Source organism: Haliaeetus leucocephalus, unplaced genomic scaffold (genome assembly GCF_000737465.1).
Source record: "Haliaeetus leucocephalus isolate CR32 unplaced genomic scaffold, Haliaeetus_leucocephalus-4.0 Scaffold306, whole genome shotgun sequence".
Taxonomy (NCBI): domain Eukaryota; kingdom Metazoa; phylum Chordata; class Aves; order Accipitriformes; family Accipitridae; genus Haliaeetus; species Haliaeetus leucocephalus.
This window is the reverse complement of record NW_010972742.1, coordinates 1069872-1096501: the sequence shown is the minus strand read 5'-3', so window position 1 is coordinate 1096501 and position 26630 is coordinate 1069872. Positions and strand designations below refer to the sequence as shown.

Here is a 26630-nt window from a genome sequence, read left to right as displayed (position 1 = left end):
ATACTGACACCAGAATATCAAAACTAACCCTTGGATTTTCAGGTATATTTACAACATAATTATTTCATGGACAGGTTCATTAGGAGAGATATCAAACACCAATATTTACTTAGTCTAATCAGTAACCCTCAGGGAAATGCCAACCCCCACCCCCCAGAAGCGTGCACAAAACAGTTATCAAAATCTTACCCGACCACATAGCTGTGATTTTGTAAAATAACAACTCAGACGACCAGTAACATGATCCTCTTTAAGCATTTTGCTAGCAGGAAAAGCCCTTACATGCAGTACACCTGGTGAAAGATCAGCTTGGCTTAAAATATTCCAGTACAATTTTCAGAGTAAACAACTTCACAGAAGTTAATAAAAACACAAAAAAATGTAAAACTTGTCACAAAGTAAGAGGACAAACAAGAAGATAGTAATAATCATCAGGAGGGAGAGTCCTGCTTTCTTTTAAAAAAAAAAAAGTGGATTTTTAAGCTTCTCAAAAAATATGCCCAGGGCTCTAGTTCATGTGTATTTATGAAAACCAATTTTCAGCTGACATGTCTAACATGATTCTCAGTCACATCTTAACAGGGCATAAATTCATACACTTTTCAGTACTCTGAAGGTCAGATAATGCTATATTATTGTATTTTCAAGGTCTTTGAAAATAAGTTGCCACTGAACAAGCAAAAATTAAACCTGAACACAAAATTATGATTAACAACATTTAACAAAGGTAATATAACCGCCTTAAATTCCCAATATTTAGTTTAAATTAAAAACAAAACAGTACAAAAAACAGCAATACCATCTTGTTAGTCAGTGCAAACACTACATACAGGGTTTTCAAAGGAAAGCCAAGAGCACCTGATACTTTTTGCCAAGTCATCTGGATTCTATAATCTCCAAGTTGAGAACTATTACTAAAAAAAGAAAAAAAAAAACCCAAAAAACAAAATTGCTGTTACATTAGTGCATAACCTCTCAAAATGGTTGAAAATTGTTTCACGTATAACTTGGGGAAATCAATACCTAGTACATTAGCTGGAGGACTTAGGCACTTGGTTTACTTCTGATAACTTTACTTGGACAAGTAGCCTGTGTATGTGTATCTACAGTACTAAAGCAGAAATTGGGGGAGGGGGGGAATGGAAACAAAAAGCTGCAGCAAAGCACTGCACCACAGACCTGCAAATAACGTAGCAGTGCAAAGCTAATGGTGTGTTAACCCTGTAAAAGTCTCAAGTCCAAATCTCCACCTCTCAGTCTTCAAACAGGAAACAATACTCCATGCAAAGTTCCACAACTAAAGAAAAAGCAGCTGCAACAAGACACAACTTCTTCTCTCATGAAACAAAATAGAGACAAATAAGTTAGTCTTCCTTTCACTAGATGTATCATTGTAGGATCCTGCTAGTTTAAATAACTGAGTTGTTAGTTTTCTACAGAAGCCATTTTAAACAAGAATGGCTCAGATACCGCACCGGATTGCTACAAACTCATAAAAAGCTGCTTTAAGCTTAAGTAAAACAATGTCCAAATTCCATTCATTTGTGGAAAGTGAACGCCTTACCCTAGTAAAGTAAGTTTCTTTTTCTTCAGAATGCTAATGCGAGAGGGGCTTGAAGTATCAAAGAGTCCACAGGAAATGCATGACCCCAATATTATTTTTTTTAAAAAAAATATACATTATATAATATATATTATATATATAAAAAGCTAGTGTAAATGCTTCCATGGTGTGGTCACAAGCTGGAAAGATGAATGCCTTTCAGCTGTTAACCATCCTGCCATTTGCAACAGGCTTTAAAAAGTCATTTTTATCCTCAGACATAATGTGAGCAGTTTTCAAAATGAGGCTGCCAACACTGACTGATGTGCTGATGGGCAGGCAGCTTGCATTGCTAACAGATGTTGTGATCGGCTGACTGAAGCAAGAAGTTACGGGCAGGATTGTTTTCTGCTCCTCCCTGAGGAGAAAAGTAAGTTACACAAATATTAAACAAGTACATGCACAAGTATCCGGAACTGAATTGTGTGCATTAAATAAATACTGACATAAACTCATTTTTAGCAACAGACTAAACATCTTACTATGGAACGGTATGCTCAAGATGTTAAATGTAGTCTGCCTCATTTTCAAAGGCTGCATTACAGATAAAAGACTACAGAACATAAAAACCTAAACTAGTGTATTTTAAAAACTACCTCTCTATGGAGATTTGTGCAAACAGTATGACATTTAACCTTTTGAAGTTTGTCTTAATTTCTGTTACCTATAAAAATACTTTTGCATTTTTTGCTTACTGTGAAAGGTATTTTTAACAGCTGTGACACGTTTCAGTATATACAATTACAACAATGCATATGAACAATGGTACCATCCTGTGACTTTCATATTTGTGACCTAATTCTATTTCTTAACAGGTTCTTCTCACTTCACCATGTATACACAATGCAGGTGTCTAATCCAAGTCTGAGTAGGTACGTAGCTCATCCTTAAACAATCATGCTTCAACTATTCTGCTGCTGCTGTTGTTTGTCTAATACTGGCACACACTGCTGTTTTGTCTAACACTCACAGAATCACAAGGTCTTCACCTAAACTTTGTCTCTTCTGTTCCATAGATTCTTTCTGGTGCTGCTTTAGCGGATGCCCATTCTCTACAGTTGTTCCATTGAGCAGCTGATCATCTTGAGAACTAATACCTAGCTGTATATCCAGAATCTCCTACAGGAGAAAAGTAGAAACGTCCATCAGTACTGTCGCTACCAGCTTTAAATTTTCCTATTATGTTCCACTACATAAAGGCGATGGAAATGGGAGTCTCATCATAAGACTCCTTATTTTTATTTCATACTATTGGAACGTCTACCACATTTTACTATAGCAAAAAGGAAAAAACAATTATTCAAAGATGGCAGTGAATGGCAACAGTAGTATAAACATCAGTTGCTAGAAAATGGTTTATCATGGAAGATATAAAGGAGGCAATAAAGACAGTGAGAGCTGTTTCAATAACTAGGGGTATAGGAAAGGCTAAAGATAAAGGTCCTTCCATCTGTCTAATGGCTATTTACAATTGATACTACAGTACTGCATCACATACCATAGGACAGCAAACAAAAGCTGTAGCCAGTATTGGAATACATTATGGAACATGTTCCAGATAAGAACCTTAATTTCTTTTAAGTGTACCATACTTTAAAAAAAGGACAATTGATCCTAATGCTTGGGATGAACACCAGAATGTTTTATGACTGCACAGCAAAGGAGGAAACAGCATAGAAGAAACTGGGGCAGATGCACAGAATTACAAACAATGAAGTAGTAGCAGAAACGAACACTGGATTACAATCATTTAAATGACTTTACCATTAGAATCAGGTGAGCACAAAGCTTAAATTAAATGACTGCATTTACACATAAACTTCAATGTAAAACATTCTTAACTACAGTTTCAATACTGCAGGGGAAGGGGAAAGGAACGGACTCCCACCATTACTAATGCTATGGAAAGAGAAAGAGCAAAAAGCTGAAAGCTATGACAAAGAACACAGTGAGCTGTTTTTGACTTTGGTAATGTTAACCGCCAGGTATCTGAATGAGAAGTATGAGACCCCTAGTGTTAAAATAAGGCAAATGTTTGATACCACTACAAAGACTAAAAACAAAAAGCTTTGCTATGAACAATCTACTAACTCACAAAGAAATATTAGAAGTTTTTTAGTAACTAATGAATGGACCCAGTGACCTCTTTAGACACACAGATTTTTGTACTTACTTCTATTTGTTCACCTTGTCCATCAGGTTCATCTGTATCAAGGGCTGACAGCTCCAATTCAATGTCTCGATCTGGCTTTGTGTCTGCACAGTCTTCAGTATAATCAGTCTGAAAAAAGAATTAATATGTTCTGTAAATATCAAGTTAGCTTTTCACCCGCTTCACGCAACTCAAGTATTAAAGTGAAAACAGAAGATGCATTTCTAGGACACAACATTTCTACAATACAAAAGAGCTAGTTAAGACACAAATAGAACTTTGGGCATAGACAACATAGGATACAAAGCTAAATCTAATCACACTGAAGTGCTGAAACAGAGAGAGAAAATGAATACTGAAGTAGAAATTTCTGTAGAGTCCACTGGCAGAATGTTTAGATTTATAACATGTACAAGTAGAATGAAAAGTAATTATTGCATGAAAACTGATTGTCACATTCTTTCCATTTTGTAAATGGATGACTGGAGCAGCAGCATAGCAGCTGCACCTTCTTGATCTCAAGGAAGTAACTGGGTGCAACAACAACAGTGACTTAACTTGCACAGAACGTGTTATAAATATTTGGGAACGTTAAAACCAAGAATTTTTACTCGTAGCTAAAATGCATGCACTTATGTACATACAAAAAACTCAAAAGATTTGTTTCATCCCAATTACCCCTTTCTTTACCTCACCATTCCTCAAATCAATTTCCTTGCTTAAAAGATTTAAGGTAAGACGACTGCCTTCATCTAGAGAATTCCACTTCTGCTGCATGGCTAGTGCATTCGCCTCTCTCTGAAGTAATAATGAGTTACTTTTGGCCTATGGAAGGAAACGTATCAGTTACCAACAGCTACACTTAAACCATGTACGTCAAATGGCAAAATAAACCAGCTCACAAAAAGAACAGTTCTCTTGCTAGATGGAAAACTATGTTATTCCTTTAATGCACAGCATTTATTTTGTTCTGCATTTGCTGACACGTATCAGGCCCACCACTTTCTCCCCAAAATGGCCTTACTGATGTCAATGGAACAGCTCATATTAGCAGTCCTTAAGCATCATACTAAGTCTTGCAGGACTAGCATCTAGTTAACCCTTATTGATCATTTTGTCAACTGTACTATTTTCTGTAGGCTACACTAAGAAAATATATTTTAAATCACTTTACTAAATCACTTTTTTTTTTAAATTAAAAATACCACATGGTATTATATCTGATCTTACCTGCTGTAATTCAATACTCAGTAGATCTCCAGTGCTGGAATGCTTCCTGTGACCAGACAAATCTGTAACTATGAACCTGTCCCTTTAAGAAAAAGAAGGCAAAAACTAGGAATTAAAAACAAGTTCTTTGAATCAAAGGCTCCATAAACTTCCATTAGTCTATCAATGTTTGATTTTTCAACAGAAAGTGTGTGACTAAGATAATGTGCTCTTCATCTTCATTGGGGCTCATAATAGCCCAAGGCACTATATGAAGCAAACATCCTTATTTTACATATGGGTAAGATGTGGCAAGAAAACTTGAGAGAAACTACTTAAGATTGCAGATTTTGACATGACAGCTTGGCAGTACCTGACTGCCATTCTTTGATTAGCTCTCTCAAGGGATACGTTGCTAGTAATTGGGTATTATTAGCTGCATTAAGTATTAAAGGCTAGGTTAAAACTTGTGTAGTTTTTCCAAGGCTTTATGCTGGATCGGAAGGAATCTTTTACTTTAAAATTAAGAATGTCTATTAATAGTTCCAGATTTTTTTCCCCCCACATTCTGGATTTTGAAGAACAGCAAGCTATAGAAAATGCTTTTAACAGAACACAGAAAAAAGTCCATACCGTTCCACATAACGTGCTGATGAAGTAGAATCTGAGCCATAGGCGCTCCATCTTGAGTCGACAGCATTGACATAAGGGACATAATCTGTAATAAATTAAGATACCGTTATCTTATCTGTTCTTAAAGTCGGACATACAGGTATTTTAGCTCTTAGCATCTTCACTGCTGTAGTAAGCATGAACAAGATGAAATGCTCATGATGCATGCTATATTGTCATACGAAGCCTGTACTTGTACCTGATACACTGATGGGCTTAGTAGCACTTCCTTGGGAAGCAGTGGCCTGAATAGGATCTGTCGTGTGATAACCCGTGCGGGATGACCTGGAGATTGCACCCCACTTGGAGATGATCGGTCCATCACTAAATGGGATTATAGGATCTTCTTCCTTTGCCCTTCTCTGAGTTTCAAATAAATGCACTCTCCTTTTAACATCCCCGCTGTCCAAATCCTACACATTTAGGAGACAGAAGACATATGGACTCATTTGAGGTTATTCAGATTCTTCAGCTTCCCAATAACCTTCTGATTATTGTTGCAAAATACAATGCTGATAATCTGTCCAACTAGAGAGCCAAGATGGTCCTCAATGATTTAACTATTGCCCTTTAATGGCAAACTGACCACGAGAAAGCTGTTGCCACTGCTAGTGGAAGTAATTTTGCTTTTCCAAGCTTGTATTTCCAGGCAAAGTTCCAGTATGCTTTAAGGTCCTTCAGAACCCTTTCCTATACTTGAAGGAGGCAGTATAAAAGAAGGCTTGGGATGAGATTTGGTTACACTTGTTTCATAGAACATAAAGGTAGCCTGCTACACTATATAGCAGAAAGTCTCCAAAAAGCATGAGCTCCTACCCCTCTAGGGGTAGGCTGTATTCCGTGATTCAGGCTATGTACTTTTTGTTCCCTAAAGTCTTTCAGTTAGCTTTTTTTTCCTCTCATGGGAATTGGGTGATAAAAAGTAAGTTGTATTTTATTTCACACTTATGTTGCCATTAAACTCTTGGGATTAACTTCAAAGGAACGATTTTCTGAAACAATGGCAACGTAACAAATCTTAGAATCCTGAAAAGGCCAGGGATTCATTCATACATGATGGACTATTGCATTTAAGCCAAATAGGAAATGTATTTCTGCAATGGGAACACCTGCTCTGAACTGGCCACAATGACCCTGTATTAACCAAACCTGCCACTACAACATATTCTGAGACTATTTTAGATGCCTCAGAAATTGTAAGGATGTATGTGTACACATATACATTTATATAAAGAACTCTGAAGAGATACAAACAAAATTAAGAAGTCAAAAATTTTTATCCCACTCTAATAATCACAGAACACATTTAAAATTAATTCATTCTTATCAGTTTACAGACCACCCACTCAAAATATTTTGGCTACAAGTTTGACTTACAGAGATCTGTTATTAAAATAGCTGTTTCAGACATCTGAGAGTTTTATTCATGGCACTACATTCTGTCACTGAATACATTGTTTATTTACAAAACTGGGAAATGATATTCCAAACAACTTCAAATGGGCAGACCTACTTTAAAATACTAATAATAGAAGCTATCAACTTAAAAAAAAAAAAAAAAAAGGCTTTTTTAACCAAACAGAAGACACTTCAGCATGTAAGTATCATTACACTAATGAGATAACATGCAGAAAACCCCTACCATTAACACGGCATTTGAATTGGCAATCACATCCTTGGGCTCTGAGTCGATAGCATTTATACAAGAGCCAATAGTGCCACAAGACCACGGTGAATAGTGAGAGAGATGGTCTTCCTCAAATTTAGTTCCACTCAAATCACTGACACTCTCTGAGAACTATGGAAAAGGGAATAAATAAGCAGTGAATAATAAAAACAGGGAATACAGTCTTAAAATAAGAAAAGACATTTACTGCTATTTAATTAAATTATCTCAAAAGTCAATCAAGGAGTTCTAGCCATATTCAAGACTTGACTTAGGGACAACATAACCTGTCCTGTCAAATTTTAAATCAGTGCAGCTGACAGCTGTCAAAGAAGGGCAAGCTTTGCCGCTATGAAGAACTGCCTGATCTGCCAAGATGAGAGACTGAAATCAGTGCCACTATGTTAATGGCAGGTTTCTTCAGCCAAATACCTGCAGTAATTAAATTGAGAGGAAGCCATGCATTTTCCTTTAATGTATAAGCCAGTGGCAGATAGAAGTATGACTTGGAACTCTCCAATCTGGATGAGAAGGACTAAATCCTGATCTATCTTAAATGTGCCCATAAGGGACTTCAGGTACACCTGCCCTACAAGACCTTTTCCGGATAATCAGAGTTTAACATCAACAGAACTGTCTAACCACAGCAAAGAGTGCTTGGCACAGTGGTTCTCAATCCAGTTTCTTGGATCCATTTAATTTACACATACAGAAAATACATTTCACAAGTTATGTGTTTTTTTTCCTTCAAAAGCACACTATTCCTATCTGTTGAGTTTCCATTCCTGTTTACAGAACTTCTCACATAAGTACACAATGTTCTACCAATGCCTTTTGCCACTTTTAAGGGGTATGTATTCTCTGAGACTTGACAAGTATTTGCAGCTTGATTCACTCTACACATCATGTCATAGTGCCATTTGGAGTATAAAAGATCCTTCTTAATGGAAAACAACTGTTGTTCCGTACACAAAAACCTGGAGGTTCACAAAGCTAGTTCAATGAAATTACATTTCCTTTAGTGAGGGTAAATTGAATCACTTAACTTCTGGACTTTTTTTCCACAATCATGTTTAGCATTGCCTTGATATCAAACTGAATGCATTCATTATTAGATATTACTTTCCTTTTGCTGGAAGATTAAATTAATTCTATGAACAATAGATGGTAGGTAGAAAAGCTTTACTAGAAATATTAAATGGCATCTTACAGAAACAGGAAGGGAAAATACAGAAGTACTTTGGCTTCCCACCTCTGTGCTGAAATCTACACTGAAGAGAGGAGAAGGTGGTGTTGGAGATGGTGTTGCCATAGGAAGGGTTGACGATACCAGAGGAGTTTTCTGTGTGTGGTACTGCGCCCATTGCTCCGGCTTCCGTCTCAATTGCTCATCATAACCAGTCTTCAAATGACCACAAGGCTCCTAGCAATAATAAATATAGGACTGTATATCCTATAATACTCTAATCAAAAGGCAGATGCTTGCAGGAGACACGCTTGGACCCCCAAATTCCCTTGGGTCTGTAACCTTCCACTGAGATCACTAGAAGAATTTCACAAGGATTTGCAGGAGAACCTGGCCCATGTATGGCAACTCCAATCTTAAATATATAATTAGTTCAAGCAACATGCATGGGAATTAAAGAGGCAGAGGGGCTCTGGTCCTAATGCAGATTAGAGTGGTCTATTTTACAAGTCTATTTTATTAAGGTTAAAAACAAAACAAGAACTTTGTCCAGGCCACAAGTCTTGATCACTGTAACCCCAAATAAACAGAAGAGGTCTATGCTAATTATTTACCAACTTTTCAGTAATGACCTTCAAAACCAAGACTACATCCTTCCCCTTCTGGCTCTCACTTACCCTTGGTAAAGGCACAGTCCTCTGTTCGTTTGGAGGTTGACAAGCCACAGAGTAATACCCATCCAAAGAGTTGTATCTCTCACGTAATGATGTCTGATAGACAGATGAGTGCATCACATCCATGGGAGGTAAAGAATTGCTCCTAATAATATCATCTCGTGGGTACATCTGTGGGCGCCAGATGCGCCTGCTGTCATAAACTGGAGCATACATTCCAGAAGGGACAGGAGGAACTGGTCCATACGGCTGCGGAGGAGGAGGTTGGTAAGGAGAATTCAGTCGATCTCGAGGGGGAAATGTACTGTAATGATCGGCATATGGCACGGAAGCAGGTGGGAGGGAGGATTCTGGAACGTTATTGGACCTCACAAAGCGAGGAACACAGGGAGCCACACCAGCTGGTACTGTTGGAGGTGGTGGATAATATCCTTAAAAATTGGAAAAAGGCATATTTAATGTAACCACAAATGACCCAGAATTTTACACCTTCTAAAACTGTAAACAGTGTTGATAAGTACCTTTAGAAAATGAAGAGTCACACTGCACAAACCTGTTACTGACCCTATCATTTTTCTGTGGAACATAATTTCATGTATGACAACCATATTTGCAGATGTAGTGCTGATGCTTTAGCACCTTGACCCAATTTGGAAAATGGAATTTCTCTGCCATTGCTCCTATGTACTATGGTATAACTATGTAACTGAAAAGACAGCATCTTAAGCACTTCTTTATATAGGAAGTTAAAACAGTTATCTCCAAAATAAAAAGCTATATTGCTAAAAAAAAGTAATTCCAAAGGTCCATAAATAAACACTTCACGCTTGGCTTATTCTTTTTTCTTTGGAGAGGACTGTTTGAACACCTCTACCTTGAGAGCTTCTGAATGACCCGATGCTGTAACATCTAATTGTTTGCTTGAATACAAACACGCACACTGCAACCTAAAAAGGTGACTGAAACCTTTCAAAAACATTTCAGCAAGCACAAAAATGTTTAAGTCTCACAGTAGAAGCATGCTACGCCTCTGGGTCTGAATCCTTTCTATGGATACCCTCACGGACAGAGCATGAGGTGAGCCAGCCTAAATAAATGCAATTAAATGCTAACAAAGGAAGAAGTAGATGAAAGACCTTGAGGTTTGAGCTCTTCTGGATGCTGAGGTACCAGTTGCATAACATACAGCACACAAAGACAAGAACCACCAAGACTGGGAGCAAACTACAAGTCCTCCCCATACTCAGCAACAGACCAGATTAGTATTCCATTAAGTGAAGATTTGGCTGATATTTAAAAAAAAAAAATCCACAAAACTGAGATAAAAGTTACTTCTCAGCATTCAGGCTTATCTAGAGAAAAGTTCAGAGCTACTTTTGATTCAGTGCTCATCTTACTCACCTGTCTGCGGGTACTGTGGAACTTCATATGACAGCTGAGTCCTGGGATCTTGGAAATATTGAACATTATCAGAATGTGGAGGGTAGACAGGTACTCTAGGAACAAACGGGCTGGATTTTGGAGGCACAGAATTAACTTCTGTTCCAATATTAGGAGGACCAGCTGAGGTAGCTGCTGCCTGGCTTACAGGAGTCTTGGGTGGAGAACCAATTTTACTGAAAAGGATTACCAAGAAATAATTAAGCAGATCTTTACTTATTTCTGTGAGTCATCTCTTCATGTACACTCCCATGTAATGTGGAAATTTGGGCCATGTCATTTCCTCTGGAATTTTGTTTTTCATACCCCAAACTGATACTACTACTACATCTTAGACTTTCTCCTAAGAGAGCTCAAAAGTGGATATAAATGTTTTGGTACGTATCCAGAAGCTTACATACCACTTATAAGTGTATTCTGGTAAAGACAAAGGCTTCGAAAATTTTAGAGGCTCAGTACTTCCTGGAGAAGCATCTAAAAAAGTTTTAAGGGAAAACTCCCAAACTAGAAAGTTTCCAGGATTATTAAGGGAGTACGCACTATGTGTGCCCTTCTTGGTTTCTATTATTTGCCATCCACAAACTCCATGATAATCTAAAAGCAAAATGTTATGCTTGGTTATCTTTATGAAAAAAAAAGTTACCTACTTTTCAGGTAGTGATTCTGTAGGGGATCCAGAAACATTCTGGCCATTGGCTCCAGTCTTCCCTCCTTTCTTGGTGTTCTCCAAAGCTCTCAAGGAGGTGTCCGCACAGCGAGGTATCAACTGGGGAACACCACTTTCTAGATTAGCTATTCCATTAGTACTTGGCACCATCTTCCCTGTTGCCTCAGGGCTTCCTATGACAGAAATCACGTTTCCTGTTGTGGTTGAGACAGTGCTATTTACGCCAACTTTATTTAGAAGGGGGAATGTTCTCACTGTTGCACTGATTTTTTTGTTCCTCAAGCGATACCTATAAACAAACACATGTACAAACACACACAAAAGACAGACGATTTTAAAAGTGCTTATTGTGAAGTTTAATGTATTTGTAAAACTAGCAAAAGGGATTGAGAAGAACACGATATCCAAAAATTACAAGACTTCAAAAACTGGTGCTTATTTTCAACAATCTGCAAATAGAACATCGATGTCTTCCTTGTATCCAAAGATCATCTCTCCTTGTAGAAGATCCACTTCTGCAGTTCTTTGAAAATGGATTTCAGTGAAAACAGCTTCGAGAATGCAGATCTTGCATACTGTTCAAATAACTCACTTTATTCCATAATCAATTAAAATGCAATTAACATTCTCTCTCTTGTAGGTGATATAACCAATCCCTCACAGACACTGAGCCTAGGCTCAGTTCCAGGAAAGGAAATTTTAACTTCATATGGGGTAAAATAAAAAATAAAACTGGAATTAGTTTGCAGACATTGCTTTACCGTACCTTCAATTTCATGTAAAGAGTTGTTACTTCAAGAGATTCACAAATCCTTCCGAATGAATAAATGTATAGAAGAAACTGTTTTCAAAATTCTAAGGAGATTGCTTGGATTTAAATTAAAAAGGAGAAGGAAAAAAAAAGTCTCCCACACTCACTTTTCAAGCTCTTCCTGAGAATGAGCAAATGTACAGTTTGTTCCTCTTGGACATCCCCCTTGCTGTCGAAGGTCTCGGCACATACTTGTTTTATATTTGCTATTTGGTTGTGGCTTTAAAAAAAAACACAACAAAACACACAAGACATTCCTCTTACAATCTTACAGAGATTTACATAAAAATAGGCTTAAAATACACAAAATGCATCCACGATATGTTTTTACATTTTCCACCTTTAATCAGAAAACTAAGAAAATTTCTTGCTGATGGGCTACTATGCCATTGTATGGATCTCACTACAGCAAGCTCTGCTGCATTCCATATTCAGAAACATTAAATTCTAAAAATCTGAATGCAGTAAATAACAGTATCATCAATTATTCCACAGAAAAGGCTATAAATATTTCAAATCAATAGTAATTTTTCAAAGTTGCATCTTTCAGTATAGGTACATTAAGACATATAATGCAACCATCGAATATAGTTACCTGTGGAGTTTCATGGCCTTTTCTACTGTAATTCTGAATGAAATCCACCAGTCCATGTACCACAGTCTTTACAGCCACCATTGCATTTTCCAGCTGCTCCCATGTTGGAGATGCTGCATCTAAAATTATTAAAAGCAGGCCTGTCATTCTGTCAATATTTCCAGCAGTATCATAAATAAGAGGCAACTCTTCTAGTACTTCAAAACACCAAGTACTAGGACACAATTCAGAGAGTCTGAAGAAGAGTTTATGACATACTATGTTAATTAATGGGAATTTTGAAACCTGGAATGCAGGTTATCATCTTAATAATTTACTTTGCCAGATACGAAAAATATCAAGAAATGTTTAAAAAGCTTCATTTGCATACCTGGATTTGGATCTATGTTTGCCAGGAGCTCTAAATGAGGCCTCAGCCTATTTAAATTTGCAGGATCCCCCGTGCGCTGCAAGACAATTGTCAATTCTTGTACACTCTTTGCAAAAGATTCCGGAGATTGGAGCTGAAAACAAAGTGAACGTTAGTGTGCTGCATCTTACAACTGTGAACTACTAATCTTAAAAAGATTTACATTACATCTGCTTCCTAAACACAATATGTAGTGTCTTCAGATGGCATATAGAGAGTATCAGTGGAGAGAAATTTTATTTCTCAGCTCAGAATCTGCCCTATGAAGCTTCATCATAAGACACAAGAAAGGGAATTAGCCTTGAACGACTGAAAACCAAAACGTCTTCATATAAAGAATACACTACAGTGGGGAAAACACCTTCATTCTAGTTTTAATTAATATTTGATATGACTAAAGACAAAAAGTTAACTCAAGTGGTTCTTGGATTTTTATTATAACGTTTAATAGTCAAACCTAATCCTACAAAGATACTAAAATCATCCCTTTGACAAACCTTGTCAATAATGGATTGCATGTGTGATTTATGTGCCAAGTCACCATAAAGAAGGGAAGACCATTGTTCTGGTGATATTCGAAGTCCTGCTTCCATGGCAATGTGAACAATTTGGGCATCATGTTCTCTCCGCAAAGCCTCGTAACTCCGAAACTCTTCTTTAAGTTGCATCAGAGAAGAATCTTCATCCCTTTTAGTGACCTAATAAATTGTAATAGTTAAATATTCCTCCTTTAACAAAAAAATCTCCAAGTCCATCAGAAAAAAACAGTTACACAGCACAAATCACAACAGTATTGCTTTTTTATATTTAGCATATACTTTGTTTTCTTCCATGTATTCATCCACTTAGCTAGCAGTGCACAGGCAGAAATGCCAGCTCTTGAAGTTTTTACAGGATCACAGGTGCAAAACTATACCAACTCACTACTTCCAACTAGGAAAGTAATCAGATTTGCTTAAGTCACAGGAGACAGATATTTAGTAGTTCTACTAGTAGTTTTTGCTATGCAATATTAAAAGATGACTTAAAGAAACATGAAAGTCTCTAGAAATGACTTAAATAATAAAAAGGAAGAAAAATTTCAAGATACTGACATTTAAAGAACAGAATATTTAACCTAGAGCCCACTGTAAATGTTAAGCAAAACTCTTAGGTTACAGAAGACATTTGTCATAAAGGAGAGCAACAGGTGTCATTATTTTAATGTTTAGTTTAGTGACGTTGTGATAATCATGTTTTTAACTGTGATTCAAAAAGAAGAGACCCATGGAATTAACTTTTCATTCTTCTCCAGATACAGAGTTGGGAATATTCAGTTTAAACAACCCACCCCTACATATTAAAAATAAAAGGAACTCTTCAGTGCAAGGCAGCTAGATACAGACAAAAGAAAACGGAGAGAGAGTGACAAATGTGTGGGAATGCAATGTTGGAGCTCAGGCTGAGAGCACTCTCTGTGCATGGTGTCCCTCTCATGCCCGGTGTTGTTCCCAGGACTACAGTACTCCAAAAGTTTTCTTTAGAATGCTGGGATTGGATTCTAAGCTTTGAGAGCATCCAGGCCAGTGTGACATGTCTGGACATGGTCAACTCTTATCAATCTAAATAAAGTCAGAAGTGATTATATTAAAATACTTCACCTGAAGCAGGCTAAGAGTGCCTACAGAGTCAGGTTTCATGCCTCTTTCAGGGGAGATAATTTCCAGATGACGGGCAGTTAATAACGAGGGCAATAATTTCAGAATCTATTCCGGCTTAATTCCACATGTGATCATTTATTCCTTTTGCAGGGAATTTTAAATATCAAACAATTACTTCATGACAGTTCTAGATAAAAATCTTATAGTCTAAACTATTCAAATGTGTGGAAACTGAATTTATGTAACATTTTACAGGTGCAAGGTACTAATCCTAGATTGGATTTTCTGGAGCTGCACTAGTTCACAGTAACAAGCTTCAAATATTGGTATTTTACCTTAAAGCATGATGCTCTATACAGTAGCTGCACAACATGACCAATGCTTGTTTTAGAGGCCTGAGGAAATCTTGGTTCTAGCCTTTGCACAACAAAAAGTACCAGAACTTTTCTTGAGAGTGCAGAGCCATCTTCCAGTGCCAGTAATACAAGTTTCAGTGCCTCCTCTTGCATAGCTTTAACACACAAAAATAAAGGATAGGAAGTGAAATATATTGCCAAAAAACAGCAAGCCTATCATGTATTAACACGGTAAGTAGGAGCATCTGAATCATCTTGAATGTAATTCCTTATTACTTTTTATTTCACTAACCATAATAAAAAAAAGCTTTGTAAACATTTTAAGAAATTTGCTAGTTTAGAAGAAGGACTTCGAAGCACTCTAAGCACAGCAAACTTCAAGAGCTAAGACTAATTTTCAGTAATAAACACATCAGTAGTACAGTTTGTATACTTTTCTCCACTATGCCGTCTTGTAGCCTTTGTCATTTTGGTCATCTCATCAATGCTACACCATGAAACTGTATAAAATAAATATGGGAACAGTACAGGAATGCTATCATCAGTTATTGGAATCAAGAGAGAATTACTTCCAGTTTAAACAGAATTTCCTTCTCATTTCTGTGCTTGCTTCAGCAGCATTCTTAACTAGGAATTTGCTGTTTCTATCAAAGATATAAATGTGATCATTATAAATTTTAAAATTAAAGTATGCTGCAACTAAAGTTAGGCTGATTGTATTTGCAGCTAAAGTATGAACAACAGAGCATTTGCAGTTTCCTATCCAATTCTAATCACAGGGAGCAGTACAACCAACCTGTGTTAACAGTTACACTGCATTACAAACTGTGCAGAAAGCATGCTTATTTACTCTTCTTTGCCAGGACTTTTTGAAATAGTTCCTCACAATTTTGAAGAAGTTAGTAAGGGTGGGATGAGACAAAAATCAACCCAAACTTTAAAACAGCAGATTTTACTAACTTGTCTATGTTTTCTTTCCTTCTCCTTTCTTCCTGGCAAGAAGTTGAAAACCGGAAGTAATTACATCTTCAACTGAAGAAATTTCCAAAGATTGTTTTGTTAAGGTACAGCTAAATATACACTGTTGCAGATTCTATGGGTACCTTACCTGGTCCTAGAAACTGGCATCCTCGTGCCCTGACAGCAGCCCAAAGATTGGCAGAAAGCTGCTGAGGATTTTGGTGCTGCAAGATCAGTTCTGTAACGGTTCTCTCTCCCAGTGATCGAGCTGCCCTCATAGCTCTAACCCGACCCTCTTCCTCCACCAGCTGACAATTCACCAGTGTCACAAGCTTCCTTTGCATTGGACGGCTCAGTGCACTCTGATTCAAGCTTGCAACACCTTCAAAGAAAGAGAGAAAAGGCAAACTATTGCTTCTAATCAGACATTTATCTGAGTAAGACAAAAAAACATGTCTAACGGTATGTGTCTTTCTCTAGGACTTGCACACTAGTCACAGGTATCTTCCCTTCTCTTAGGCAACCCTGTAATTCATTATCGAACAGGATTTTAATGAAAGTCTTAAATTGACAAACCCATCCTTTGAGGGAAGTTCAGCTTTTAGTACAAAGTTAGCCCCAAGGTAATATTATTAAATAAAAAAACCTATTTTGTAAACTTTAAAAAAAAAAATCAAGTGTCACAGGTGTGAATAAGCTTTTAAAGACCTAAGGGGCATTTTATTACAAAAATTAGAGGATTATCCCATTGACATCTAAAATCAGTGCTGAAAACACAATGCTGTTAAAAGTAAGCTACATCAAAATTCCACTGTTCAGTAGACTCACCTTTTCCTCCACTTAATGGCTTTAAGTAGAGTGCCAAATCCTCAACACATTTCTTTGCTACTTCATAATGTTTGTTCTCTCCTACGTTACTCAACTTTACTGTCTGATGATCAGGTACCTAAGAAAATGCAAGGGGGAGGAGGAGGGAGAAGAATTACATATACCCAGCTGACCTATATGATATGCCTGTGATGGTACCAACATCACTACTATTAATTACATAACACTGCAGATGTACACTGCTTTTTAGAGAAGTGAAAGACAAGACCCACCCAAGGTATGTAGAATATAATAAAGAAAACCAAACAGGACACATAATGAGGATCAGGGTGATGAAAGATTATTTTTGTTAGTACTCAACACATTAAGAACAAAAGTAGGATAGAAAACAATAACCAAGGTCTAATGAGAAGCTACTTAAAAGATGAATTAAGAACACATTACTTGAGAGGATGATCAGTGTACAAGATCAGCATGATTTACTACAGAGAGACAAAATTAACTGGCAAGAAAATAATACGAAAAAAATCAAAAGCAAAGTTAAAAAAATAATTTAAGCGTAATTTGGGCATGCTGAAATCTTTAGAGAGAAGCATTAGCAAACTTGGTGGAAAAGAACTCCAAGTAGAGTAACAAGGTCAGGCAATGAAAATACAGGGAGTATTAGTCACAATACATTAAATTGTTTGAAAGACATTGCAAGAAGCTAGGAGACCAGGAAAATGAATGTTGTAAGATCAAGGCAGAGATTTGACACAAACTTAGAAATAAAAAAAAGGAACATGTGAACTTGAGAAACAAACCACTTTGACATAGACAGTATTATTACAAATAGCTGTGTCAAGGCATGTGATGAGACATTAAAAAACAAAGTAAAAAGCATCTTCTTACTGCATCCCCCAGGTGTTATAGCAAGAGTAATATGAGAAAGCATATGAATCAGCATAAGGTGAACAGACTTATTTAGTCTCCATAAAGCATAGTACTGATTATATAATCGCTGTTTTGCCACTGCTACGAGACAGCACAGGGAACATTCCTGGTCTGATTAGCCAGTGTCTGAAAACGCAACTGAAAAGCAATCATCATGCATATTTTACAAAAAATTTTACACACACACGCTTCTGAAATTTGGCTGAACAGCTAGCTACTTTCGAACATGTGACATGTAGAAAGAAGATTCATTGCAAGAGTATGATGAATGAGTGCAATCTGCAGGTTCAGTTTTCTAATGACAATTGTGACAGATAACTGTCTATTTCCTAACGGGTATTTTTCTCCAGTCACAGTTCAAGAGCCTTTTTAAACCAGAATTCAGGTTACAACTAGAACATGTTTTCATTTTATGAGAAGAGGATGGTCCTGAAAATGGTGTGGTTGCTTTTAGAGTATGTATGGACTTCTAAATATTACAAAGTTAAAGTCTGACCATTTTTTTTTTTTAGACTATAACAAGGGTAAAAGATCAGTACGCGTATTGCAACTGGCAAGTAAACGGTAATAACACAAAGTGGCAAAACAAAGAGCTGCTTAAATCATACCTGGGCTCCAACTAACTGGAGGAGTGCAAAGTTTACAGGAAGCACATCGATGTCTGTATTGATGGCAGTCTGGTCGAAAGGACATGCCTTGCGATGAAGCTTGTTCAGGCAGGTCTTACAGACAGTGTGAGAGCAACCTAAGCTGATGGGTTTGTGCACATTCTCATCAAACTCGTTGTAGCAGATTGGGCAGGACAGAAATTCTGTCCACTGAGCTGCCTGCACAGGCATTGTGGAAGCTGGACACTTGTTTAGCAGGCTAGCAGACCATTATTTCACTGTACTATGTTTTGGCAGCTGTAAGTGAATAACAGAGTATTTAAAACATGCTTTCTGGTAATTTAGAATTATTTTTAATTAAAAAACCCCACCATTTCAACATTTTACAGAATAAAACCAAATCCTTATGTCAAAGTACTCAAAAAACTCAACTTCCTGTTAGTTTAATAATTGTACCAAAAAAGGCTCATGAACTGAATTAATGCAGACTACTGTAAGTTGAACTTGAACCTATGCACAATAAATAGCATTACAGTTCTTCTCACAGGATTAAATACACCTTTAGCGTAGGAAGAGGAAGACATTTATTGGCACAGAAAATGTAAAGGCGTGAATCACAACAACCATCTCTCACACTGTCTCATCTAAGCTCAAGTTTTCAAAACCCTGAAAGCACTCCCTGGTTGTAGAATGGGCCTGGGGTGGGGAGAGGACACAGAATTTTTTTTTGTTTTTTTTGTTTGTTAGCAGGGAAGGGGGGAGTTAAAATGTTACTTCCATTTGAACTGAAGTAGAACAATGCCTTCCTTCTGTAGATCTTACTCAGACACCAAACTAAACATAGCTTTGCTTTTTTTTTAAAAAAAAAAGACATTTTCTCTTTCTGTAAAAGACAAACCAATTAACAAAAGTTAAGAATCATAAGAAAACACAAAAAGAATGAGAGATTAGTTTTTAGTTTTATTATTCTCTTGTGTTACTTCAAACTTTTCTCCCAAGAACCCACCAGAGCATACAAGGGCAGAGTTTGCTGTATTCGGTTTTGCTTTTCACATCTCTACCTTACACAACAATGCAACTCCACTTCCATGAACTCACAGCAAGAAAATCTAATGTGTGGAAAATCCAGGTATTTAGGACAAAACTTATAATAAAGCAAGCAATAACTTTGGCTGGCTTGCTACTAAGTCTTTTCTTTTGAAACATCTCACTCTATGCAGTAGTGCCATGCAAATCATTTACAAAATTGTATTCCAAAGAAAAATCTGAATATGTAGAAATTGTTCTGAAAGACATCCCATCTTATATAACTTATGTTCTTGAAAAAGATAACAGGCCTAAGAAGTTCATTGAAACCGTTTACATTCAAGCTTTCGTCATGAAGATTTAAATTCACAGCTTCATCTAAGAGCTAAACAGCCCCACCCTTTGCTGCAATGTGCAATGATGTTGACTTTCTATGCAACCTAGAGACCAGTTAGTTCACTTCAAGGCTATGAACAAGCTTCTCCTAGCAGCTTGTTAGAAACTCCAATACACAAATGTTTTAATTACATGTTTAACATTCTATTTTTTTTCTCTGATGATGGAAAAAAAGGTAATTGTTTTGAGGAAGCTGAGATCTTCCCTCCATGTTTGAATTCAGTAACTACTGCAATTCCATTGTTGGCTGTGCTACAGTTTAATTAATGCTAAAGTATTGGACCATTGAAATAATTACTAGAACACCAAATAGACTCTATCTGTGGATGTATTTTATGTTAATTATGACCATCTGTTTAGAAATTCTATTTAGTACTACGAACATTCAGTGCCCTTTAAGTAACAGGATACTTGTACAATATGTCCTTATCTCAGTGAGGTTTTCAATATTATGCAGCAATTTTTCCCCCAAATGAATTCCCATAACAAGTGTAAAACACAACAAACTGAAAGTTGAACCTGTCCCTTCAAAACCAAACTGCTGGGCTAACAGTTTCAACATAAGCCAGAATATTCACAGGCATTGGATAAAATAGATTTTCATCCAACTTCTAGGAAAGCACAATCAAAGCTCTTGCAGGGATAAAAAAAATTGCAGTCCTCTTTAATCTGCTATTACTACATATGTCTTTTAACCAAGGAAATTCAAAAGCAAAACAAATAACAGCAAAACCAAACAATGAGCCAACATGCATAGAAAGATTTTTAATTCCTCTCTAAGAAATCCCACCATTTCCTTCAGCACATCTACTTCAGCTTTCCTACCAAAACAGCAGGACAAGAGATGCACAGAATTGTAGTGTAAAGCCTTGCAGCAAACACTCTTCTTAAAGCCTTTTGCCAGCATTACCAGAAACGTCAAGATACTAACACCAACACTGCTGCTGACCTAGGACTGAGACTGGCATTTTTTCACCTGTCTGACTGCATGACACAGGTAACAGCACAAACTAGACGACTCTGGGAAGTGTGCTACCATCATGACTCACACAGGGAAAAGTGTAAGAAAAGGCTACTACACACACAGCTCATTTGCTAATATGTTGTTGGTCACTAACAATCTCCTAATAAACAGTCTCTATTTCCACACTGCTCATTAATTATCTCAAATGCAGGAATCTCTGCTCTGAGACAGTACACACATTCAGTTTCCACCGATACTTCAGAGACCTGCAAGAAACAGCCACCTCTCTATTTACAAGCTTTTAAAATATAGTCGTTTGTTTTCCTGACCAGCATAGAAATGAACACAACAGATTCTTAAAGTGGTGGTTTTTTTTAAGATTTTTAAAGATCTATCTCTGGGTATTTAATCATCGTAAGTGACAGATTCTACTAAGCATGTGTTGACCTTCAGATTTCTTGACAGGAAAAAATCTAATTAAATCAGCAAACAGCTGGGGAAAGCTCTCAACTCCTTCGACTTCAAGCAGCCATACGCAGAGGAAGTCTCCATACTCTATTAAGCATGCCAGCTATCCTGCCATTCTTGCACTCCAGTGTGTTAAGAAAACAATCTCACATCTCCTAATTATCATGTCAACTTCTACAAAAAGCATAAGCCAAATGTTTAATAGATTCTTGCTCCTTGTCAGAAACAGTGTATTTCAGGGATGTCCTCTTGCAGAACAAATTGCTCCAGTGCTCTAAACTGAGCAAACACAAGGAGGAGAGCATAATAAAGAAGGTAAACTAGAAATCATTTTGGTTTTGTTTTTAACAGGCAGTACACTCAGAACAATTACCCTTGGTCTATCTGTTCATTTTGGCAGACATGCTGTCTATCTCTACACATACACAGGGCTTCTCTTGCCTGTCAAAGTAGAAGCACTCTGAAAAAAAAAAAAATCCCAAAGAAATGGCTGATACAGAAACTGGCCAAACATTCAAGGCAAACAGATTGAACAGACCTAGTAGTTTTAATTGAAAGATCTTTACATAGTATAGTCACAATAAATGTTATAGTATTACTATTAGAAGCCACACTTCAGATGACAAACTGAAAAACACACAAGCCTAAGTTCAGAAATTATATAATAAATAAAAACTATTACAGTTGAGTAATTTTCTGTTTCTAATACAATAACATTTTCCCACTACAGTAATGGTTGCAATGGAGTGGAGTAACAACGATAAGTGACTGATTTTCTCATGATAATTTTTGACCAGAATAGTTTATGAAATTGGAAGGTGGAGTGGAAGGGGAGAAAGGTGAAGCCCCAAAACCTTCCTCAAACAGCTGTACCATTTACAAATTATGGAAGTTGTAAGATTTAGATGTTCTTATTTTACATTAACTTTCAGCTACCTAATCCCATGACGGTCTCTGCAACTAGTCTAAGTCATTGTACTTACTCAACAACCTTTGGACATGATAAATATAATTTAATCCTGATTTCCTAAAGAAACCAAGCTTAGGTGATCATGCTGTTCGACTAGTCTGTTCCTCTCCCACATGAGCCTCAGGACCCCTAGACCATTTTTGAGCAAACCTGACAGAGATACATCACATCTGAAATGCACATACATTCCATGAAAATCAGTATCTAGAAAAACTTCCAAATTCACATGCTTCTCAGGAAAGGCTACAGCATGAGGCTCAGCAGTTATCTGTCTGTGTACTTTTCTGATCTATCAGCATATATGCACCAGCCAACCAGAACCCAGCCAAAAAATATTACATTTTGTTCAGATATAATAAAGGGCTATTTGGAAGGTAGGGACATGACACAAATCTGCAGGAATTCCAACAAACCTTTAAAGACAGAGGGCTTGATCTATGAAGAGCAATGTCGCACATTTGGCGCTTGGCCTACCGAATTCAGTATCAGTACTCACAAAGCAAGGCAAGGAGAGGTTTCAGAACCCCACGGCAGGATACTGAGCCAGCACGTTGAGCTGAACATTGCCTGGACTAGCCAATTAGAAATTCTGATGACAATGCTTTATCTTAAAGTCTACCTTTATCCAGGGCTTAGAGGCCTGATACCAGAAGGAGATGTTGACTTCTCCACACCAGAACGACCTCAGGAGTTCAACAACTTCAGACAAAAATAGAGAAAGGGATTTCTTTAGTTAGTGGTGGTAGCATTGCCTTACATCTTAATTCCGTGACCAGATTTCTTATCTACACTAAGATAGACAAATTCAATTACTTTTAAATACTTTTAACCCACGCTTTCATCTTACAAAGCAGCATCCAAACACACACATTTGGAGACGGGACAATTTCAGTCCCTCCCCTTGAAGGTATTCCTCACACAAAAAAGGACTGAATATTCATCAAAGACAACTGCAGCCTCATCTTCAGCTGCCCTAGCAGATGACTTGGATTTTGCTTCATTTTTAAAAATCATTTGTGCATTTTTACTTATCAGTCATTGGATCAAATCTAGGTATAGTTCTTTGAGTAAGGAACAAAGTCAGCGCCTCCTCCCCAGCTACATGCTCCAGTTCCTAGGTAGCATGGTAAGCATGGGTCTCAACCTAAGAAAACTTTCTTCTCTTCAAAGGGAAACAGGTTCAGCCCCTTCAAAGCTGCACGTTGCCCAGAGTCAGGACATTTACCAAAATGCAAGATATGCAAGTTTCATCCCTTTTCAAAGGAAGGGTTGAAGGCTTGCACTCAGTTCCCCCATAGCCTAGGCAAATGCCTAGGAAAAAACCAGAAGCAGCAGTATCACCAGCAGCCATGTTTCTGAACAGAAGTGGCAGTCTTGCAGCTCTACGTTAGGTCTGCTCTGCTCAGGCGACTTGATCAGGTCCCTTGTGCGACACAGGCAAAGGAAAGTCTAATAAGCAGAGCTTGTATAACAATACGACATGGAGCAATTCTGTCAGTGTTGAACAATGGGCAAGTCTTCTCTACAGATGAAGGAAAAATCTTGAAAAACTTGTGAAATTATATGGCATTTTCACAAATTAAGGTAGTCCAATTACAATCTCACTGTGGATTTAAGCCTAAATCTTAGAATTCAATTGACTTTTAATCACTAAATTATAGAGTCCTTGATACTGACTTGCTCTTAATGTTGGCTGCAGAGATCATGGTATTTTCTTTTCTTTTAAGTGATCTCCATTATAATTTTCCATTTATGCAGATTAATCATTTGTTTGTACTGCAAGGAAGTACCTTTTTCAAGTCTTCCTTCCTAAGTTATGTAGTTCTCAAAGCACCCTGACTGGGTCAAAAACTTAGTCAAACACATAATCAAGTTATCAGTATTAAATTATTCTCGGAAAGGGCTAGAAACTTTTATTCATTTCTCTTCAACAGCCATCATCTACAGATCTAAAAACTAGCTTCATTAAAGGCTTAGAAAAGGGCCATCCCCGTAATAGCTTTGCATCATTCAGCTATGACGGCTTGAAATTAAAATAAATCCTTTTTACAGAGCAGACTTGCTTATTTCCACATTCCATAATGTCACATGTAAATGTCTTTATATCACGTGCAAATTCTATATATAAAGCAGAGTCTTTGATGACCATTAAATATAGTATTTCAATGCAGTTTTTTCACTGAACATTAATGCTACTGGGAGTATCTGCAGCCCAATTTAAATTCTAGAAAAGTTATTGTCAAGAGAAATCTTGGTGACATACTAGAATATATGTCTATCCAGACTATGTTTTGCCAAAACACCTATGGGATGCTTCACTTGCTATCTTCTTAAAAAATTAAAGCTTAGATCCCCTCTGCCTCCTTAAAAGATGTGGCTGAAGAATAATTCCCTATGAACAGTGGTACAATTCACTAATACAAATTTAAGTTCATGGTTGCTCAATGACTGCCAAAGTTCACTCAATTCAGAGGTAAATCCCCCCCCAAGTCAACACTAGACTCAGTGTATCTTCAACAGTTCACACCTGCTCTTTCCTGTTCAAGCATTGCTAGCAGAAATCCTGTTACTAAATTTTAAAAGTTTCCTATATACTTATGTAATGCCACTGTGGGGTTTTTTTGTGTTTCGTAGGTGTCACTGAAAGGAGAGTTTGTCCTTGCCACAAGCCTGATACAAATTCAGCTCCTGTAACAGTATTGACTTTTCAGGACTAACTGAAGAACAAATAAACGAAAAATTTTCTTTGCCACCAAAATCAACTGAACTTACACTGAATGCAGAGAAAGGGAATCTATTTCTAAGCACATCTATTTTGACACAATTACTTCAAGAAAAGATACACTGAATAATTCCTTACTCTTCATTAATATTTTCAGAGAATAAGGACTCTCATGTATGGCTTAGTTCCCCATGCCTTTTTTTTTTTTTTAAACACAACCTCCATACTTAAACTATACATTTTACGAAAGAGAAACTCTGTATTCTAACATTTTTCAAATAATTTTAATGAAATAATAATTCCTTTCTGAGACATAGGCAAGAAAACAGAGGGTTCCATAAGAGTTGGAAAGCCTTTTTAAAGTTCATACAGAATAGCTTAATATGCCTACAGATATAGATTTTTTTTTCCTTTCATTAGGATTGTCCAGTCAGTAAGGAGAGACCACTTCTATTCATCTCATTAAGAGGTACACAAAATCTTACCAAACAAAATGTAACGTACACCTAACAAAACAAATGCGACTAGCCATTACCCTCTGGATACTGTAAATATTCTATCTATTATAAATCAACGAAACCTTAAATAAAAGAGATCAATACTCAAGACGAGGACATAACCGTGAGATATCTCAAGCACTGACACTAAAATCGTTGGAATTTAATATTTTTGAGAAAAATGGCCATGACCTCAAACAAGACAGGAACGCAAGTTAACAAGAAACCTTTTCTTGTGGAAAGCTTTGCTTACATTGAAGAAACAAGAAAAAGTTCATTAAAAAGACATGCATGTCTTGGGAAAATGATTTATTACAAAAATTAAGAATTCAGTGTTTCACAGAATAATACTTATCCCAGCAACACAAGCTTCAATTTCTAGAATCTCCACAGATGTTTAACACAGACCAGAGGTCAAGGAACAGTATTTTGATTCAGAAGATTTACAATTGTACTTGTTGGTTCTCATTTAAATTGGAAGGTCTCTTCTGCCACAGTTACAAATTTACACTCTTGTAATCTGAAGGGCTGTTTTTAATTTTGTTTCAACATTATGAGATAGCTATAATGGCCGTGAAAGAACAAACACAAGAATAGCTACAGGAATTACAACTAAACCCAAACAAAATCCTAAGTTTGCACTTAAAGTGAAACAGGCAGACATCAGAGATTTTCCTGGTTGCCAGCCTAAACTTTGCCATTATTTTCGCTCACTAAAGACACACACCGTTCCACTTTGAACCCTGACTGTAGCCGAACACTCATCACTCTCCAATCACACTGCTGCCCTTTCCTACGCTTTGTGCTGACTTCTACGCTTAACTTAAAACCCTCAGTGCACCTCAAGCATCAGCAGAACCAAGGCACGCTTTTCCTGCTTGGTTGTTTTGGGGTTTTTTTTTTTGGTTCAGACGCTTTAAACGTGACATGACGGGTGCAGTTCTAGGGCCTGTTTTCCACCACGACTCTTCTCCACCATTACCCTAAAGCACAGCTCCACAAGAGTGGGAACACTCACGATACCGCTGCAATTCCCCTCCGTACTGCAGGACACCACTAGAACAGGCTGCTTGCTGCTGCCAAGCGGCCCGAAAGGGCTGCCACCGAGGTAACCGGCAGCCTCACCGCCTTACGCTCGCCGGTGCCGGCCCGGCGGGTCTCCTCGTAGCCTCGCCCCC

General features: G+C 37.3%; 1 protein-coding gene across 3 annotated transcripts; it reads right to left on the bottom strand.

Annotated features, from left to right (window-relative positions):
* Window positions 1-202: 202 nt before the first annotated feature.
* RC3H2 (ring finger and CCCH-type domains 2) lies at window positions 203-18709 on the bottom strand. Of its 3 annotated transcripts, none has more exons than XM_010570741.1 (20): window positions 18410-18709; window positions 16869-16986; window positions 16189-16422; window positions 15060-15235; window positions 13582-13782; window positions 13046-13178; window positions 12676-12794; window positions 12188-12300; window positions 11250-11558; window positions 10564-10778; window positions 9166-9593; window positions 8555-8725; window positions 7279-7434; window positions 5836-6049; window positions 5598-5682; window positions 4986-5067; window positions 4434-4580; window positions 3777-3884; window positions 2574-2722; window positions 203-1961 (listed from the first exon to the last, which is right to left on the bottom strand). In XM_010570741.1, exons 1-20 carry the CDS (start codon window positions 18638-18640, stop codon window positions 1763-1765), a joined length of 3588 nt encoding a protein of 1195 aa, XP_010569043.1. In that variant the 5' UTR covers window positions 18641-18709; the 3' UTR covers window positions 203-1762. The 3 variants fall into 3 exon arrangements, with proteins under 3 accessions (XP_010569043.1, XP_010569044.1, XP_010569045.1); XM_010570742.1 differs by having other exon boundaries at window positions 4446-4580; XM_010570743.1 differs by lacking the exons at window positions 203-1961; window positions 2574-2722 and having other exon boundaries at window positions 3806-3884; window positions 4451-4580.
* Between the last annotated feature and the right edge of the window lie 7921 nt (window positions 18710-26630).